The 20,954-nt window shown below is 37.6% G+C and overlaps 1 protein-coding gene across 2 annotated transcripts in view; it reads right to left on the bottom strand.

Moving 5' to 3' along the window:
- Window positions 1-421: 421 nt before the first annotated feature.
- Window positions 422-20,954, bottom strand: part of LOC123672918 (LIM/homeobox protein Lhx9-like) — a 211,747-nt gene continuing 191,214 nt past the window's right edge. For both annotated transcript variants that reach the window (XM_045607268.1, XM_045607267.1), the window contains exon 5: window positions 422-1,427. In XM_045607268.1, the coding sequence (XP_045463224.1) occupies window positions 1,212-1,427 (216 nt within the window). In that variant the 3' untranslated portion in view covers window positions 422-1,211. The remainder of the gene's footprint in view (window positions 1,428-20,954) is intronic.

Raw genomic sequence — 20,954 nt, 5'->3', positions numbered from 1 at the left:
GTAAGAAGAAATATCTTTATTTTCTTTTTGAACTGAGCAGCCACCTGGTAGTGTTCCCTCTCAAGAGCTACAGCCTTTGAAGAATTATTGGTGTTTCCTTCGAAACTATTTGATTTATATTAATGTACTTTGGTACAGTAGGAGGGAACTACACTCTTCAGATAACCTATAGGAACTATTACTTATTGATTAGAATTCTGTTTTTTTCACCAAGGATACAGCCTTTGAAGAATTATTGAACAGACCTGCAATGTGTTTGTGAGTAATGACTTGGAATCAAAACATCTTCAAATAATTTTTATCCCTCTGGATTTGCTAATTTTCTCTATTGTTTGTTTGTACCTACTACTTTTTAGTTTTCTTTTGACATGAATATTATTCAAATTTGGGATTAGGTTTTTCTTGAAGTGAAACAACTAGATCGGTTTGTAGTCATTTATTGATAATAGGAATATGCTACCTACCACCTTATATATACAGATGTTCACCACGAGGTAGCACTTATATTCAACATTGTAATATACAAACAGCTTACTATTCGCCAAGTCTGTTTTATACAAAACAAAAAACAGTTCTTGTAAATAATCAGCGTCCAATCAATTCGGTTTTTCTTTTTTTGGCAAGATGGGAAGACAGAAATCATAACCTTTCCATTTTCTACTACTACTACCTCCTGCTTTACATACTTTATTTCAAAGAATGAATAACTTATCCAATAAAAGACTAAATAATTAAACTAAAAAATATCGAAAAAAAAAACAATGAACGGATAAGTTATACATTCGTTTTCCAGTTGCTATTATAACCTTAAACTTAAGTCAGGTGCCTCATTTAATAAATATTTTCCATAATTTTCGTTATATACAATATGTAATATATCTTATATATTATTATTTATCATTACATTAAACTTTGTAGGAACAATTGTCATCGAAATAAGATCATTTTATGCACACTTCGTCTTTTTTTGACTCCAGGAATGTAGCTCGAAAAAATTATAGTAAAGCTCCGCTAGTAAATTTTTGTTTGTGAGTATAAAATATACCATTCTTGAAAAAATTATTTGTAATGCATCTATATTGTCATTATTTATATTACATCCGACGGATGGAGGGGAGCCTTACTATAACCTCACAGTTTTCGGGAGCCAACTTCATCCTTCTCATCCCCAATAAGTCGATCGATAAATACCGAACTTTGCACCGCATTTCTCACGAACAATCCAAAGACGAAGGACTGCCAGGCGGTAGGATGAAAGGAGGACTGTGAGGTGCCATACTCTGGATGCTGCTACCCATGGAGGAAGGTCCGTGAGGATAGAGGTCCATATCACTCATATTGTCTGAACCGGAACATTTATCTCCGGATTTTCCTTCCTGTTTGAGCATCATACGACGCCATTTTGCCCTGGCGTTCTGAAACCAAACCTGGAACAAAAAATGGAGACGTTTAAAATGATATTGTTATTCTTATCAACACACTGATAACAGCCAAAGTATAAGAAATCGTAAAATTGAATATACATTTGAAAACTCATATGTAATATGCATACACTACTAACAAAAATCTGAAGATATAGTTTATTTCACGAAATATTGTTTACTGCGATACACTCAATCCAAATAGGGCATCGACAATATTTTGCTACCATATTTTTAACATGCAGTTTTATATTTTTTTATTGCTGCAAATGATTCGGAAACAAAACAGCCTGACAACTAACTCATGTCAATTTGTACAATTGCAATCTTGTATGCCATTTGTATTGTTAGCCCTGGTATCTCCCCATATGTTTAAATTAATGTCTCAAAATCTTTTGAATACTGCTCTCAATTAATAGAGCTAAAGGCATTATCCAAGTAGGTATAAGGCAGTAGAATATAGTCAAAGCTCTTAACACCAGTCAGAGTGTTATTCCACATGGAGAAATAAACAGAAAGAAGTGAGCGTCATCCTGGTTGCTTCCTTATCGACAAACAGCATGACAAAATCGTACAAAGATGTGTAGAATCATTGAAAATCTATAATCGAAAATTCACCTACAATCCAAAAGCCTTTAGAGAGCTCCACCTTTGAAAAAAAGAAATAGTGTAGCTGAAATATTGGTCGAATGTCTTTTTCTGATGGGTCAAAGCTTGGACTCAATCCAGATTCAAAAAGAGTTAAGGTTTGGCGAATGCTAGCCAATGTTGGAAAGTTGCAGCTTGTTTGTTTGCAGGTTTAGTAGTTGTATAGTTATGGTATGGGACGGAATTCCATTTCATCGAAGAACAGATCTTGATTTGATAGAAGGATTTCTGAAAGCCGGGGTTTACATGCAACAGATTCTGTTGTTACTCCTTATGCCACTCAAGATTTGCATTCTGAACAACAAATTTTTTAGATGACCAAGGAATCCAGACATTGCCATGGCTAGCTCAGTCACCTAATTTAATTGCGATTGACCATGCATAGGATATGCATCAACCTACAATTACTCATGATCAAAATTACTTACATAGTTCAGATCAACTCTTAGAGGCTCTACAAGAAGCCTGGCTGAATCATCCGATATCAACAATTCCAGAACTTAATTCCAAATATGCCCAACTGGTGAAAGGCTGTGATAAACGCTAGAGGAGGGAGATATACTCTCTATTAACCTAGTGAAACGTTTTTCTGCTATTGGAACATTTCCTGGAATGTATGGTTTAAACTTTTAGCCTCAAAGATAACATTCTTCCAATTCCTTCAATTTTCACACAATAATATAAAATATTGACAGGATTGCCAGGACTCAAGTGGAGCTGGGCAGGACATGTCGTCAGAGAATAACCTGCTGAAATCCAAGGTTTGGCAATTTTTGCTCTCCTAGTGTCATCGGTTGTTTCACGTCATTTGGCTCGCTTGAAAGTTGTTTTTTGAAATTCTGATATATTTAGGTATTTATTTCAATATATTTTGAATTTTTATGAAACGTTGATTCACTATGGCACATGAGAAGTGCGTTCCATGTGGAGCAACTCGCGAATTGAGGAAAATATCGTATCACTGATCATTTCATTTGCGCGCGCTTCATGTCAAATTTGATAATTCATGTTGAGGACAAAATTTGCTTAATGAAAATGACATATGCTCCTTCTATCTATGTTAATAACTCTGAAGTTGATCCTAAGTACATAAAACTCTAAAAAAAAATAAAATGTTCGTATAGCGAGTGAACTGAGATTCTTCGAAAAAACAAAGATTCCCATTATGCCGTCAAGCTTGCCACATAGAGCCCTCCTCACGTAGTCTTCTACTTTCTCCCAGGAGACCAACTTCGATCGAAAAAAAAACAACAACGATCATCTCCGACCGGTCTTTTTTCTCTCAGACAGTCGACATGTCGTCCACAATTCACCATTTATATGTGTTTCGGCATTCAGATCGCATAGAAAATCAACAACACTCATCCTATACATACTGAATACCGTAATGACCTACGTGAACACGCAGTATGCTTTGTATTCCAATCCCGTTCGGGTAGTCGGCACCTGTGCATCTGCCTTTATGATTTGTCTATGCTGAATTTAGTTTTTTCACGAAAGACATTGTTGCCATTTGTCCGGCTTAGACCGCAGATGTACCTACTGGTTTTTCGTACGTTCGTTGTCGGAATCTTTATGTTCTTGATGAACGTTACAATGTTGTAATTGTAATTTTCAGGATTTCAAATATTATCATGACCTTTAATCACTAATGAATGAATTTACTAATAAAGATTTCATGTACAATCAGAACCTTTTTTTTAGTTTCAAGGGAGCAACTGACGTATAGATATAGATTGATATGTAAATTAAGGCCTGTAATGTTCAGTTAACTCAAAAACTCAAGACGATAACCAGCAAGGTCACATCTTCGTTGATTGGATCTTTGCAATGATCCGGATTTTCATAGAAATATGATCTTCAGTGATGAATCCATGAGTCCATTTTCATCTCGGAGGCTACGTTAATAAGTAGAATTTCCGCTTTGGGGTCTCGTTTAATCTAAGAATTATTATTGTTGAAAAAATCGCAATATTCCAAGAGAAACTTCCTGGTCATATTAATCCTCAAAGAGGTGATCACAATTGGCCATATCTTATGATTCAACACCTTTAGACTGTTCTCTTTAGGGCCACGTGAAAGATAAGGCCTATGCCAATGCTCCACAATCGATTGAAGACCTTAAAGATGGAATTCGTGAAGTTATCGAGGACATACAGCCGCAAATGGGCGAATTGGTCAAATTTCATGAGAAGCATATGATTTTGCAACTGTACCTATGACGGCCATTTGGCTTATTCCTTTCTTTTTACAGTGAGATAAACACCCATTGATTTCTGTTAAAATATACTCTTTTTTTCATCAGAATACACAATCAACAAATAGTTTTGGAAATATCGGATTCCATCAGGTTCCCTTTTAAGAAATGCTTTCATTTTCTCTCCTGCTCCCTCCATGCAAGAGAAGTTTCAAGAGTCCAGTAAAAGTCACCTCTCCTGGAGATTGATTTGCCTGGAAACATTCTACAAACAAATGGCAGATACGCATTGGACATGTGTAAGGTTCCTCCATTCTTCTGGAACCATGTTCATGGTTATAGCAGCTTTAGATCTAGGTGTGAAATGCGGTGTATAGCCAATGATTTATGCACATCCAAAGCACTTCCGCTTTCGAATGGGGAGGTCGGGATCATCACGAACAGACGTTCTCTTCCATGTTCAATAACCTTGGGCACCTAGGTTTTGGTTCATCTATTATTGCACCACTCTCCTAGGACTTTTTCACCCATTTCCGAATGAGAGCAAGGCTTGGCGAGTAGAACTTCGAATATTGGAGGAATGTCTTCACGCTTAACTAGCAGAATTACAATTTTTATAAAATTCGCGTACACACAACATGCGATCCACTCTCAAGAAATGCTCACTAGAGAATAACTTTCCAAGAGCCAAGCTACCTATTGACAAATTGCATTCAGGCAGTAAGCTTAACAAATTGAAACTTTCTTTTAAGACTTCTTCAATTTCCTCATATTTGTAGGACATCGACCATGCAAGAGTGGAATAATGCATAGTAGGTTTGAAAGACTGTTTAACGATTCATTATTTGTTTTACGCGTGCTATACAAAAAACAGCGAAGACCATAAAATTCAAACTAAACTCACCGATAGTTGATTGGCCGATCAAAGTTACGCGCAACCGACTTACAATCAACAATAATCAAACCGACGTCATAAAATTTTATATATCAGTTTACTGTTCAGAAAATAAGGAATCAACTCCAATATTTACCTACAGTTTCGCTCGACAACCGACCAGATCACCCCCGAGGCGAGTGGTACAGTACGATCCAATATCTCCGCGTCGATTGGGCCCCGATCCACAAATCAAGCCGATTAGAGGGGGCTTAATAAATCGAGGGGGCCTCAGGCCCCCCCGTTCCATCCTCTCCTAACGAGTGCTCCCCTAAGACGAACGGCCCAAGTCGAGTGAAAGATTTTAATGGACCTGGTTTTTTTAATGCCGGTGGCGTTCCTGGCTAAACGCCGCCGCCACCGCCGCTCGGAGGAGATCGCTCCAGCTGAATGCTTACTTTCGTCGAGATGTACTTATTACATTACGGATACGTTCCTTTTCAATCTTCTTTTAGCCAGCGCGCGACAATGGTAATTGATGTCAAACATTTCACTGTAATTGGGGGTGTGGATATAGTTGGATGTTGGAGGATTGGCGGATGTGAGATAGAAGACGGTTCGAGGAAGAAGTGAAGTATCATTTGGCGCATCAGTGCTTGGCTAGAATCGGTGGAAGATTAAAAAAAATGAGGAAAGAACTGATGTAAAGTCAGTAGCTTTTCAGCGCTCGTTAATTCATTCGCGATTTTGCACTTGGAGACAACAAAACTCTAGACCCAGGCTCTGCAAGGGTGCCATTTGGCGAGTGAATCAACAAAATAAAAAAAAACAGAAAGGAGTAATGAATGTTAGTTTCCATTATATTGGTTTGGAGTAAGCGACCCATTCTAAAATAGAATCTGAAACTAAATTGATAGCTTGGAAACAACCATGTAGTTATAAATTGGGCAAGTAGTCACCAAGTGGTCAATGGTTTCTTCTACATCACACTCACTTAGTCAGCTTTCAATAGAATGACATTTGAAGAACATACTATTGCAACGATCATGACCAGTCCTAAGCCGATTTGAAATACACCAAATTTTCCTAGGAAGATTACAATCCAGGGCTTCCTCTGAAGGATCAATGATTAGACTTTTGTTGAAGATCATTCAAGAACTCCATTCCAAAAGCCAAATTTCTTTGTGACTCACATTAGATTCAAGGAAGGTATTAAATTAATCCATAAAGGTTTGCGTGACCTTAATCTGGCAGTTCTAATATCTGATAGGTGTTATACAACTAGAAATAAGTACTTGACTGAGACCTGTCTACGAATATGAACTGGTAACCAATGTGAAGGTGTAGATACAATAGTTCCACTGATAATTTTCATAGAAATATTGAGCTGTGCATCAATTTTATGAACATGAGCACTATTAAACCAAAAATAACCACAATACCACAATATTCAGCAGCAGAAAAAACCAAGGCCAAGGCTGCCGTACGAAGAGTGCTGGCATCAGCACCCCATGAAAAACCAGCTGATTTTTGAAGGATCATATTCCTCAACTTCAATTCAAAACGTACATTTTCCAAGTGGACCTTGAAATTCAAACGAGAATCAAGTTTAACTCCATATATACCCAAAATCTCAACACGATCGGATAACTAATGAAGTAAATAAAGAAGAAAACTTCCAGTAGCAGTCTAGTGCTGCCATCTCAACCCATCTCAGCGTCACCCTAGGATCGATAGCTCTCAGAAAGTGCGAGCAGCCGAATCCGACCGACTGCGGGATACGTCAGGGGTGACGGTCGCCATAGCGATAACTCACCGACAGTCATTCCTCACTAGGGTACATTCCGGCACACAGCCGCCTTCGGCAATTAGCGGAAATAGAAATAGTCGCCTCGGTTGAGCCGCAGCCGAGATCCGTGGATGCTGCTGGCAGATCCTGGAGCCCGATTACACCTTGAACAATTGCGGTCTTGGTGCGATGGGTCGCCATAGCAATGTGTCACATCTGCATGTGTGATCAAGAGATTTTGAGATGGAGAGAATGGTGGGATGGAGGTTTTTTTTTAAGTCATATTGCTATGTGTCGTTTGGGGGAATTTATTTTTTCGTTGAGAGATCCCATTCCTAAAGGAAAAAGAGACTTTCTTAAATGTCAGTTGGTTATTACGACTAACAGTTCGAAGAGCAATCAGGAAGTTTTAACTTTTGGCCTCTCATGTCCCATGGGCTTGTCAGCAGATGAAATTAATGAAATCTGCAAGTGTCCAGTAGTGGCAAACCTAAGAAGAACAGATCACAATAAGCCAGTTCTCAATACTTACGAAATGATAGCCAAGTCTACCGTAGTCATTGTCAGAACAAAAGATCAATCTAACAGCAGTTTCTCAGAAATGTATGTAAATTTGGGTTTTTTGCTGATACTCATACTGGCACCTTAAAAGGAAATGCAGAAAATTGACTCGACAGATGAGAAAATACTGATGAAAAATTATAATATATTGAACTTGACATCACCTTTATTCTACTACATTTTGTCAAACGCCTGTAACCTTTGAAAAATTACCTATCCTGGCGTTTATACACAGATAATATTAAGAGACGACCTTGGCCACTTCAAGAACGGTGATTTAGACGTCAAAGACCAGCATGACGGTGGAAGAGAAAAGGTTTTCGAAGATGCAGATTTGGAGGTTTTACTTGATCAAGACTCGTGTCGAATGCAACAAGAATTGGCAAGATCATTGGAAGTGACGCAAAAAGCCATTTCAAAATGCCTGAAAGTCATAGGAATGATTCAGAAACAAGGAAATTGGGTCCGTACGAGTTGCAGCTGAGAAATGTTGAACGACGTTTGTTTGCTTGTGAACAGCTACTCGCAAGGCAAATACGGAAGGTATTTCTGAATAGCATTGTGACTGGAGATGAAAAATGGGTTAATTACGATGATCCCAAGCGCAGAAAAACATAGGGATATCCCGGCCATGCTTCTACGTCGACGGCCAAACCGAATATTCACGGTTCCAAGGTCATGCTCAGTATTTGGTGAGATCAGCTTGGCGTAGTGTATTATGAGATGTTAAAACCGACTGAAACAATCACAGGGGATCGTAATCGAACGCAATTAATGCGTTTGAGGTGAGCATTGAAAGACAAACAGCCGCAATACAAGGAGAGACATGATAAAGTGATTTTACAGCAAGACAATGCTCGACCCCATGTTGCAAAAGTGGTCAAGACATACTTGGAAACGTTGAAATGGAAGTCCTACCCCCACCCGCCCTATTCACACTACCTGGTTGACCAGCACTTCCGGTTTTATGAAGAAGTGAAAAATTGATTCATGGATCGCGGGATTCGAACGTTGCATGAAAGATGAGAAAAAGTAGTGACCAGCGATTGTCAATACTTTAAATCATGAATGTTTAACCAGTTTTTTACAATAAAACCTCGAATTTCGGTAGAAAAACGGCGAAAGCAAAGTTGTACGCTTTTGTATTTCAAGTCTGAACCCAAATTGAAGGTGATCTAAAATTATAGTTCCACTTTCATCCTTCACCTGGAGTACTTGATCAGGAAAGTCGGTTCTTCGCTATTCTTGCTAAACCAGGTCCGTCTGCACAAAAATGATTACTCGCAAATAACGAACCAAAACCCACTGCGCCCTCCCCTTTATGCCCCCTAGATCGCCTCCAAGGCTGAACATCGCCAACTGAAGGCGCTCGCCTAATATATTCATCATTATCCGGTCTGGACGAAAGATGGAATGTTGTATGCATAAGGATCTCGGCAACCATCAATCATCACGCATTACACGGAATTACGCATATATGTCCGTGGAAGACATCCTGAATAATTCCGCCATTGTACGTGATTCGAGCTTGCACCACTAATACACGTATCCATCATCGCTACATAATACCTGAAGCGTATAACAAGATATGGAAAACTCATCGCGATACAAATTAAAATAAATAGGAAGCAGTAAATCTTGCCGTACGAGGCTCTAATAAGTCAGGACGAACGGTATATGCGATCTTACAGTTTTTGCTCGGGTTTTATTTTCGCTGAGAGAAAGATGGGCACTCAAATATTGGTTAGTTGGTTTTAGAAATGATTACCGTTGTTTCATAATCGATCAGTTGAGTCGAAACAAAGGTAATCTACCTACAATTGTTTTTGGTGTTCGTGCACTGTTCATGGTTAACTCAAGATATTGGATTGCTAGAGTGAAGAAGACATTGTTACCATTTAATACCTTGAAGAAAATAGGAATGTGCTTTACAAGCGAAAAAATAAGCCATAACTTCAACATCAGATGAATGTTTTCTATTGAATTATGATTTTCTCGAAAGATATTTAGACATATGATTAGGCTAATCAGAGAGAGTGCAGACAGAATGTGTCTACCATTTCAATTTTACTGCAGAATCATCATCTAAAGTTATTTTATGTGATGAGGGTTCTATATAGCAAAAAATCAGTAGCAAATTCCATCTCAGCAATATTAAAACCAATAGGTTTGCTTATTTTCCTTCAGTTAAAATGATAAGCAGATAGTAATTTTCATCAAAATGGTCATCAGGAAATACATTCGAAAAAACGAAGATAGTACTTCGGATCCCTTGCAAGCTGGAAGCTTATTGCTGCTTTTTTAGGCTTGATCAAGTGTAGAGGCTAATTCCAGAGGTATTTCAGAACTACGACCAGATTGATCTGTCATTCTATACCCTAGTCAACATCTCCCAAGGAGGTCGTCTAACATATTTGCTAATTTAGTAATGATCTACGAACCTTGCCAATCACTTTGTGAGAACTAAGCAATACCTTGAGCAGGAGTGTGCTTCTTAGGCTGGGTAGTCTTACAAAAGATAGCAATAGTTGTCCTACTTCAACAGAATGATGATTAACCATGCAGTCCTTACAGTAATTTAGATAATTAATTTTTTAGGTTGTTTCTGAAACACTTGCTGACAGTCAACCACACGAATGTTTGATTTATAGATCATTGAATATTCCGAGTGATCATGACAGTTTGAAACGAATGATGATGTTGACCTTTCAATAAAGAGCAGTTCAGAATAAAGAGAAATTAAGAATAAACATTAGCCCAAAATTTGTAAATTCACACTCCACTCATAAGTCCAGGGCCATTTATTTTTTCTCAAAAATTCTACTTTATTCTTTAACATAGCCACCTGCAAGAGCTTTACATGAATTGCAACCCTCTAACTTCTCGAAATCGCTGTAGAAAGATTCCTATTTGCTTTGGAAATAAGTTTCAACATCAGCAATCACTTTTTCATGAGAGCCAAATTTCTTTCCTTGGAGGTTCCTGAGGTCTGCAGAAAGTCAGTAAATTATTCATTACAAATGATTTGTTCTTGTTCAGTGGATCATAAGACCCCAGAAGTGCCTTTTATATTCTGCTCTACATTTTAAGGATCCACAGATACAAAACGGTATTAACATAGATTCCCCATACCATTCAAAGAATTCCTTTCTGTTTGAATACAATACAAGAATAGCATTCGCCACATCGAAACAATTTCCTGATCTGCTACAATTGAAATCAACTAGCAATTCAATTTCTCTAGTGTTGAGCCCCCCTTTCCGTTGACATGGCAATATTTCTCCGAGAAGCATACGGCAAGAATCGAAACAGAAACTGCAATGATGTAATATGGTTGTCGTTGTCAGCGGTGATGATATATTCGGTACTCGAACTATAAATTACGCTTCAGTTTGTGTTACTTTCCGCAAAGGCCTCATTACCGCACTGGTTCAGATGGATATTAGGACACCGCGATTGCTGTGAGGTCTACAAAGGATTCAGATCGTTTCGCCAGGTTGCACGAAGGAAGGAAATGTCGGTTTCTTGTACGGCGGTTGGTGCTCCATTTATCATTTTTGAGCGAGAACTCTTCTAACAAAACTATCTCGTTTCGTAAGCAATGTCTGTATTCTTCGAATTTTGAGCCAGCAATGGCCTTAAATTATGTGGCGAAAAATCCTTAATTGAATTTGATTTTAAATATCATTCTATAAAAATGATAATGCACTAACGAAACGGCGTAAAAATTTTCAGAGTAGACTTTGATCTGTAAAGAGCTTGAACCATAGAAACTTCACAGAGAATATTGACATAGTGACAGGTGGAACAAATTAAATGACGTAAAAATAAACTATAAAAAGTTCAAATTGTTCTGTACACAAAATTATCGATTGGCCACCAATACGTCACGATTCGACACCCCTCGACTAATTGCCAACTTCCCCGGGAAGTACATCGCCAAATTGGCGTATAAACATACCGCGCAACGGGAATAAAGCCTGTCGTCGACGATTTGTTACTTCCACCGCGACGCCCGTCTAATTTGTCACAATCGCGTCACTACGAGAGGCGCCATTCGGCAGCCCCATGCGGTGGGGACGTCCAGGGAGTCCCGGAGACGATCGATCAAAAAAAATACTCGCTTATTTCGGTCCCCGAGGACCTGATGAATGTGGCATTCGCCTTCTTGAGTGCGCCACTGCAGCAGCTTTTGATGTATTATTTCCGAGAGGGGGTTGTTTTTTCGGGATTATAAATCTTCGAGAAGAGGCGCTTGCATCGAATCAGAACGGGGGAGGGGGGCATTATTATTATGAGCAGTTCAGTCTCTTTTCGAAATTAGTAGATAATTGCTTCGCTTTATCAGTCAAGCAACGAAATAGTCGTGATTTTGCAAGAAAAGTTTTCTGGCCTCTTTATTTTTTGAAAATCGCAATTGGCCATCGAGATTTTGTGATCTAACACCTTCAGACTTTTTTTTTGGAGTCACGTGAAAAATAAGATCTTAACCAAAGCTCCACTATCGATTGAAGATTTTGGAAATCGTGAAGTTATATCGATGACGTACAGCCTCAAATGTGCAAATTGGTCATGGAAAATTTGAAAAAAAGAATATAAATAATATTATTATTAATGCTACAATCGTAGCTGTAGCTGTCTTTTGGCTAATATGTCTCAAAAATGAAATAAACATGCATTGATTTCTCTCAGAATAACCCCGTTTGTTTTTTCAATATCAAAATGAAACCTCTTATTGGAAAACCCTTTATAACCTAATTCAATTTTTCAATAGCAATATTTATCACCTGCAGCTCAGAAGTCAAAAAACAAAAAAGAACACATTAATCAAGCAACAAATTCATTTCAACTTGCTCTTCGTACTCGTGGTTTATAATTTCTCCTCATGAATAAACATTAAATTAACTCATAACTATTATAATCTAAGTATATAAAGGTAGTTCGAAATAACGGAATGATGGAATTGCATATTCGTTTAACTCCCTGAAATTTATTTAATCAACTACTGTTACTAAACTGTTATTCTCGTATTGAATTATTCTGTTATTTTGTTATTCCGCTATTCTGCTATTCAATTATTTTGTTATTCTAGACACGACACATTGGAAGTTCACAAAATTGAGATTGATTTATCAGTTAACAATCAAGTTAACGATGTATTTGATTGGAACAAAAAAATATAGAAAAAATAGTAAAATAATCTCATTTCTTGTAGAAAAACAATTTTTCTTCAAAAAAACACTCCTTTTCTCTACTGACGGCACTAAACTTAGGCTCAAATATAAACTTGTTCTTTTTCTTCTTCTCTGAATAACTGAATAACCAGAGATCAAGAAACACGTGTTCGTTGCACTGAAAATATCAAAAGATCGACTACATCTAGTTTAATTAGGAGAGTGGTGTACTCAAAAATCTGATACCTATAAATATGAGTTATGAATTGTTTAATGCCATGTGTTCCTCCCGTTCCTTTGATACAGTCCGACAAACCTCCATAATTCTGATTTATCCCTATGGAACTCCTTCACTCGACGTTGTAATTGGGGCATCATCGTTTGAATAAGTGCGCGGATACAAACAGTTTTTCAATTTGAATTATTTCTTCCGCTATATTTCGGTTTTTTTCATATTCGTATTCGATTTTGTCTTGTTGTGCTTCTGGGATATTTTCACTGGAAAGAAGAGCACCATAAGATTGCAAAGATGCTGTGCCAAAAATATACCAGGAATTTATCAAAAACTACAAGGTGGATTTTTGAACGTATTTTCCTTCAAACGTCGCATAAATTCAATTATTTCTTCACAATTCCAGAATTTATTCGAAATTATTGGGCGTCAGATATTAGAGTGAGATTCATTTGAATTAATCTAATTTCAACATATTTTTATAATATTGTGTTTTATAGGTTTTGAAAAATGATTTGTCCGATTTGATTATTTGAAATTCATAGATAGAAACTCTGAGCTAGTGAGTTGTACAATATTCTGCAATTCATTGATGGAGCTCTTCAATCAGGTATCAGGTTCAACACAATGAAATGTAGGTATCCCAATAATTTCGGGGTAGTTTTTTTGTCGAACGGATCCAGATTTTCACAATGCAATCACGTTGATTCGATGTGAATTGTATGATTGAAAGTTTATTAGAATCATAAAGTAATAAACATAGAGGAAGTAGAAGCAATTTTACATGTCCCCAACATGGTTAGATTACGTTGTCGGATTGTGATATATTTTTAAATCTACAATTTTACTATATCGTTGTAAATGTATATTCTATTGAATGAAATATATTTATTTGAGTGATTCCCGATTAAATATGCAAATTTGAATATTTGGAATCCGATATTTTTTCTAATCGAATTTATAATGAGCAGAATTTTTATTATTTTCTGTATCTACCTGCTGAAATCCAAGGTTTGGCAACTTTTGCTCTCCTAGTGTCATAGGTTGTTTCACGTCGTTTGGCTCGCTTGAAGTTTGTTTCCGAATTTCTGATATATTTAGGTATTTATTTCAATATATTTTGAGTTAATATGAAACGTTGATTCACTATAGGACATAAGAAGTGCGTTCTTTGCGGAGAAACTCGCGAATTGGGGGAAATATCGTATGAGTGATATGTTTTCATTTCCGCGCGCTTCATGTCAAATTTGATAGTCTATGTTGGGGACAAAATTTGCTTACTAAAAATAACATATGCTCCCTCTATCTATGTTTCTTACTCTGAGATTAGATCACAAAAACAAATAAATATGACTCAAAACACCCCTTACTCCTAAGATTGCCATCCTTTTCCTCGAAAAAGAAGAACTGCAGCGTCTCAGATAAACCCACCCTTAAGCAAAAATCAGAATCCCCCTCTGCTCAAAACCCCCGATCCTCAGGACCGTAAAGAAGTCAGGGACGTAGGGGGGTTGGGGGTGTAAAAAGACCGAACGCCACCCAAACATCCCCATCGGAAAAATCGCGAATTCTAGGGCGACTACTTCACCCCCGAAATCAATATCAGTCGGAGGGTTGCCGCCTTTTCGGGGTGCAACCACCCGCAACTCGAAATAAAATATATCGCCGCCTGCGCCCTCCAATTACGCGTCTTCGGCGCCCCCGAGGGGCAGAGCGAGGGGGTTGTCAGACGCCACCCCCTCGGAAAATCGGGAGAAGGAAAAATGGGGTTGTCGGAAGGTTTGTATCGTTGGAGACGGAAGAATGGGGATTTTTTCTGCATTGTACGGGGGTGGCGAGGGGGGTGGAATCGTATCACGTTACGGCTTTGAAGTAGAAGCGACGGCCGAGGCTCGTATTGTTAGCTTGAATGACGAACGCAGTGGAGGGTGGTAAGCTGAGAATTTCGCTCGGAAATCTGTCATTTACATATAAATTTGATGTTTGTATAGGGTGTTTTTTATTAAAATGGTGGAAATGAAGGGGGGATGTTCTTGGTTTCATTTCGAGTAGAAAATATTTAAGTTACTTTCTTTGCAAGAGGAGATATAATTTTTTGAATCTCTCTTGATTCTTAACATTAGTTATCATAAAAATGAATTTAAGTGCCATTAGGAAGGATGTCTCTTTGATCTTTGCAATTTCTATCGAAAATATATCCTACACACCTACATACATCAATATATGATTATTATATGGTGTACAATCAGTAGTACAATTGCTGAATATCTGAACCTAGAAAATCCAGAAAATTATACTGGACAAGGATTAAGACAATCCTCTACTGTGGCTGAAGACTACATCGAAGAATCGGCATGCAGAAAGTTTCTTGTAAACTTTTTCAATCAATGAAGAACAGTGAAAACAACTCCAGCATCAGAATACAATGCAGAAAAAGAAAATCAAAAACTGAATACTACTATTAATAGCACCTTCGACTTTATCAACTACAGATATCGAAAATGAAGTAGTTGTTAAATAATTAGCTATTCACTTCAACACCAATTATATCAAATAATTATTGTCGAATATTTTTCGGAAAAATTTCCATACCTAACCTTTAGAAAATTGAAAAGAAATGAAAGTTCCTTCATGGGAATATTGTAGCATTTAATTGATTGATTCGACTATTAAGATCACGAAAATACTTGCAGTTGGGCGATTAGTACATTATTTCAAAAATTATGGGTTAAAATCTGAAATTTCGAAAACAAACTTGATTATATTCCCGAAACTGCAACTTCTTTCTCCTGGACGTTAGTCACGCCTTTGAAACCTCACTATGTTTCAGATCTGAACTAAATGTTTGAAAAACGTTCGTATTTGAGGGGTCTGTGACGAATAATTTAGAAGATATAATGATTTTTGGAGGGAAATTCAATTTTTTCCCAAATGTTCAAATTTCCTCAAAACCGTGAGCTCTACGAAGAATTGATAAGCGATGCCAGAATTGACGATCTCTGATTAGCCGAATTTCGATCTCACCTGAAAAATTTCTGTAAAATTTTCCATACGTAACCCTTAGAAAATTGAAAAAAAATAAAAGTTCCTTCATGGGAGCATTGTATCTTTTTATTGATTGATCCGACTATGTAGAACACGGAAATGCTTGCAGTTGGACGATAAGTACATTATTTCAGAAATTATAAGAAAAAATCTGAAATTTTCGAAAAAAACTTGATAATATTCCCGATACTGCAACTTCTCCTGGACGTAAGCTACGCATCTGAAACCTCACTATGTTTCAGATCAGAACTTGATGTTCGAAAAACGATTATATGTGAGGGGTATGACACGGAAAATTCAGGAGATACTTATAACGGTTTTAGGAGGAAAACTATTGCAAATAATTCAATTAATGAAAATTGATACATACATTTTTTTGATCGTTAATCTTCAAAAATTAATGTTTCTCAACAGTATTTGGATTGCACTGTTGAAATATTTATTTAATAAAGACCTATCCAGAAAACATTAATCAGTAACTTGATAGGTATCTAGGCAATTCACATAGATACAAACTCATTGGATTTTCTCCCAACATATATTTTTTATAAGAGTCGGCTTTTTGCAACATCAGTCAACACATTCTAAAACCTTGAGAAGGATTTTTATTGCCAAGGTATTAAAACCATCCTTGAGAAGATTAGAAGTACAATCTCTGCAAGACAATTGTTACTTATAAGGAGAGGTCAATTGTCAGGTTACACTCTCTAATTTCTCTAATGCTTTCTCCACCTCTTGAAATATACCAGCAATATACTAGGCTAACATGATTTTTGTGGAAGAAGATGGTCAAAATCTCATCTCAACCACTTTTGGAAATTTGCACGCCAATACCTACTCGACATCTCCATACCAAGACCTACGTGTCGTACTGAATTTAACCTCCATTTTCGTCGGGAATCACAGCAGAAAAACACGTTCCATTCCAAGAATAGCCAATAAAGTGAGTACCATTCGTTTTTTCAGCCTCCAAAGTGACAACCGCAGTTTCCTCACGCCTATGGTCGTGATTCAGCGAAAACCTACCGAATATGGCCGCGTACAGTTTCTCGGAAAGACCAAATTTCCAAGATTCGACTCGACGTCTCGCTTATAAATCGCCCCATTCGCACATAGACAACAACGACCAGTAACCAATGTCGGAAATCGCGTTTCTACCATAACAGACCAACCGCAAAGAAACGTCCCTTTTGCGGAACGCAGCCCCGACAACAAAGCGACGCGGCCATAGAAAATAAAACGGCGACAAAAAACGAGCGGTTCCGAAGTATTCGGAATCGATATCCGACGACATCAAAGCGTCGCCATAGAAACAAGACGTACAAGTGTAAAAGTACCGAACATAGAGTATTCGCATTAAACATAGAGGAATCGGCATTAAACGTCAGAAATGACCTGCCGTAAAACGAAACTGGCTCTGGTTTATCATTCAGGGAAAAAGAAGCTGCGCGTAGGGTACCGAAGGCACTAATCAGGTGACTAAAACGTCTGCAGCGGTCGTCGAGTAGGTCCCAATAAGGTCGCCACTATTAATAACAATAAACTCGATGTGGTGATAATGGGAGTTCTCCGAGAAGTGGACACTGCCGTTTGTGCAGGGACGAAGCGTGACTTTTGAGGTGGTCGAGAGAGGAGAGGCGGCCAGGCCGAGGACAATGCCGACAAGTGTGGTCGTACCTTTATAATGAACGCCCATATGTGTAAATTAGACCCGTAAATGGCGTTGGAAGAATCCCAGTCTTTGGAGTTCAATTTCAGTGGTTTTCGTGTTTGTTTTTTGTGTGTTGTGCGTGGAAGTTGCAAGTGATGCGTCAAACTGAAGACAGCTTTTCTGAATATGAGATACTGCTGGTACAATATGATGCTTGTCATCAATACAATGGTTTCCTATCATATTTCAGGATTGATTAACTATAGAAACCATTTGAATTGAAGATTAATACACTTTTTCAACGTTTAAAACAATTTGTTCACCCCGAATCAAGTAGCTCCAACACATGCATTTTGAAGGCATCTGCTTCTTCTGGTGTTGAAAAATGCTCGCCACTCAATTTTTTCTTTGAGTGAATGAACAAGAAGTCATTGGGTGTTAAGTCAGGACTGAGTATACGGCGGATTAACCATCAATTCGAAGTTTTGTCCACTCAGAATTCTACTTCTTTGAGCTAATATTTGAGAGCTCTCTTTGTCATGATGAAGAATGATTCTTCCGTTCGATTTTTTTTTTGAATTTCCATGAATATTTCAAATTCATATCTGGTATATGCGGAAAAGCTCTCAACTGGATTGAGAGTTATCTATAAACTCGAATTCCTTCAAAGCTGAAAAAGAGGTGTCCCAAGGTTCTATTTCAGGACCAGTACTTTTTATTCTTTATATGAAAAATATCACAAAAAAAATTGATTTCGATTTATTTCTTCTTGCTGGTGATGCTACAGCAATTCCATCAGTTCCTAATTTAAATTTTCTTCATTCTTATTCTCCGATCATCTCGATCTCATCCAAAATTGTCGAATACGGCCCGTCGAGCTCGCCCGAGCTGACCGATTTGCGAAAAAATTCCAAACCGCCCATTATCATTTGTTGGTAGCTGCTCTTCCACCTTCAAAGATGGCCGCGCGGGCGCAAAAAGCCATCTTTCACGCTGCCGCCTTGGCCCGTCCTGTTTGGCATCATCGGGAAAATCACGACCGATCGAAATTAGCTTCGCTTTTTTCCGATGCAACGCCAACTGCATACTGATGCGATTCCGAATTCGAAAGGTTCCAGAGAAGCGTTGTTATGGAAAAAAACGATTTGAGGTCGGCGTTGCCAGATTGACGTTTCCGATTGGTTACTCTTCTTCTTTCGGGCCATGTCCATTTATGTTTTGTACATTTATAATAATTATATACATATAAGGTAAGTAGGGAAAGGCTTTGTATTTTTCGTAATGATGGACAGGGAAAAGATCGCTTCAAAATGTTCTGCTTGGATTTTAGTTTCAGATCATTGAGTATTAACATAGATAGAGGGAGTATACGCAATTTTTGCATGTCCCCAACATGGTTAGATTACGTTGTCGGATTGTGATATATTTTCAAATCCACAATTTTTATCATTAGGAATGTATATTATATTGAGTGAAATATCGTATCACTGATATGTTTTCATTTCCGCGCACTTTATGTCAAATTTGATAGTTCATGTTGGGGACAAAATTTGCTCACTGAAAATGACGTATGCTCTATCTATGTTTATCACTCTGAGTCCCCAACCAATATCGTTTGACGTCAGTTTGACAGAAATTATGTTCGCTGCCGGTGGGATAGTCTACAAAAGTTTTTCTGCATTTGAAAGGTCAGACCTATAATTTTAATACGACTTTTCATACAGATAAACTTCATCAACAAAAGATGTATAAATCTCGAAAGGTCTATTATTGTGAAAATACAGAATTTATGCCGTAATATTTTACTTTGAAATTTTTGATTATTCCCAACTTGTGTCGTTCAACTGTGACCAATTTTTATCATCTCTCTTGAATTTCTTTACAGTTGAAAAAGGGGTGCCCCAGGGTTCTATTTCAGAACCAGTACTTTTTATTCTCTATAATAACAATATCACAAAAAATATCGATTTCGATCTATTTCGTTATGCTGATGATGCTACAGCAATTTCATCAGTTCCTAATCTAAATTTCCTTCATTTAGATTCAGGATAGGACTTCTTGAAGATGAAGGTGTATCAGAATTTTTGTTCATTTTCAGAATTTATGTATTATTCATCTTTTTTGAGGAAAACGTTTTCTACAATTCATTGTACACTACACATTTGAAAATAATGAAGTTTTTATTATTATTGAAGTGATACCTCTCAAATATAATAAAAAATTGAATAGATTAGTTAAATGAATAAATAATATAATTGACCTGACTTTTCCACTAAAAGTCTCCACTCAGCTCTTCAATAGCTACGACATACGGTATATCCCAGATTCTACTGTCTCGCAGCCCCAATCAATCACAACTTCCGACCATCCACTCCTCCCAAACCTCAATTAATCACCAACAAAATTCCATCAATAACACCATACGACCATTTGACACCGTCGTCTCCATCTCCGAAACCAAAAATACCCGTCTTCACGGTTCCCGCAACATCCGCTCCCCCGGCCATCAATCACTCCAGACCCGATCGCCGTAGGCCGAAAATTCCCGACACCCGAGAAGTTATGAATGAATTTTCTACGCTTCCGCGTAATTGACCATTGAGACGGGTAATTCGCATTATTCTTGCATATAAATGCCCCAATGAATTTTTATGCGGTCGTCAAGGCGGCCGTTTGAGGTTAGTTTGTTTAGTCTGGCCATTGTTCGTCGGCACACTATTGCGGGTAAGTGTGGAAAATTAACTTATTCGGTTACATTTATTTCTGTTTTACGGTGAGGAATTTGAATGGGTAAGGTCGCGCCGCCTTGATTTTATTACAAGAGGCGCTTATTGAACTTGTGGCGGAACGGCGCGTGGCGTCTGATGTTGCTGGGCTGTTTGCGTTTAAAAATTGAGTCTGCGAATGTTTACGTTTGATGTTTGGTTCAAGGGCTTGTTGCTGATTATAGGCACCCGTAAAATCGATATGGTCGTAAATGTATACGTATTGTATTTGATTGTTTATTGTTGTCTCCGTTTTAATGCATTTGATTTGGCTATTTTGAGTGGATTGGATTTCGTAAGTTATTGACTGAACGGTTTTACGGCCGAACGACAATTTGATTTGAGTATAACGATTCACTCTATAAGACATAAGCCTAACCAGAAAAAAACGCATTTTTTTTCTTAAAAATTTAAATTTATTCGACAATATAGTCACCTTCAAAAGTGATACATATAACGGGTGCTTTTTTTCGAGATATATAACTTTGAGTTGTCATTACTGTTCAAGATGGCGACCGATTTGACAGCTGTCAAGTGATTTATTCTCAGTTTGGTTTGGTAATTCATCATGAATAGACGCTTGCAATTTTATTTCGA

Source organism: Harmonia axyridis, chromosome 2 (assembly GCF_914767665.1).
Source record: "Harmonia axyridis chromosome 2, icHarAxyr1.1, whole genome shotgun sequence".
NCBI classification, from domain to species: Eukaryota; Metazoa; Arthropoda; class Insecta; order Coleoptera; family Coccinellidae; genus Harmonia; species Harmonia axyridis.
The sequence above is the reverse complement of the archived record's forward strand: the minus strand, read 5'-3'. Positions and strand labels throughout refer to the sequence as shown.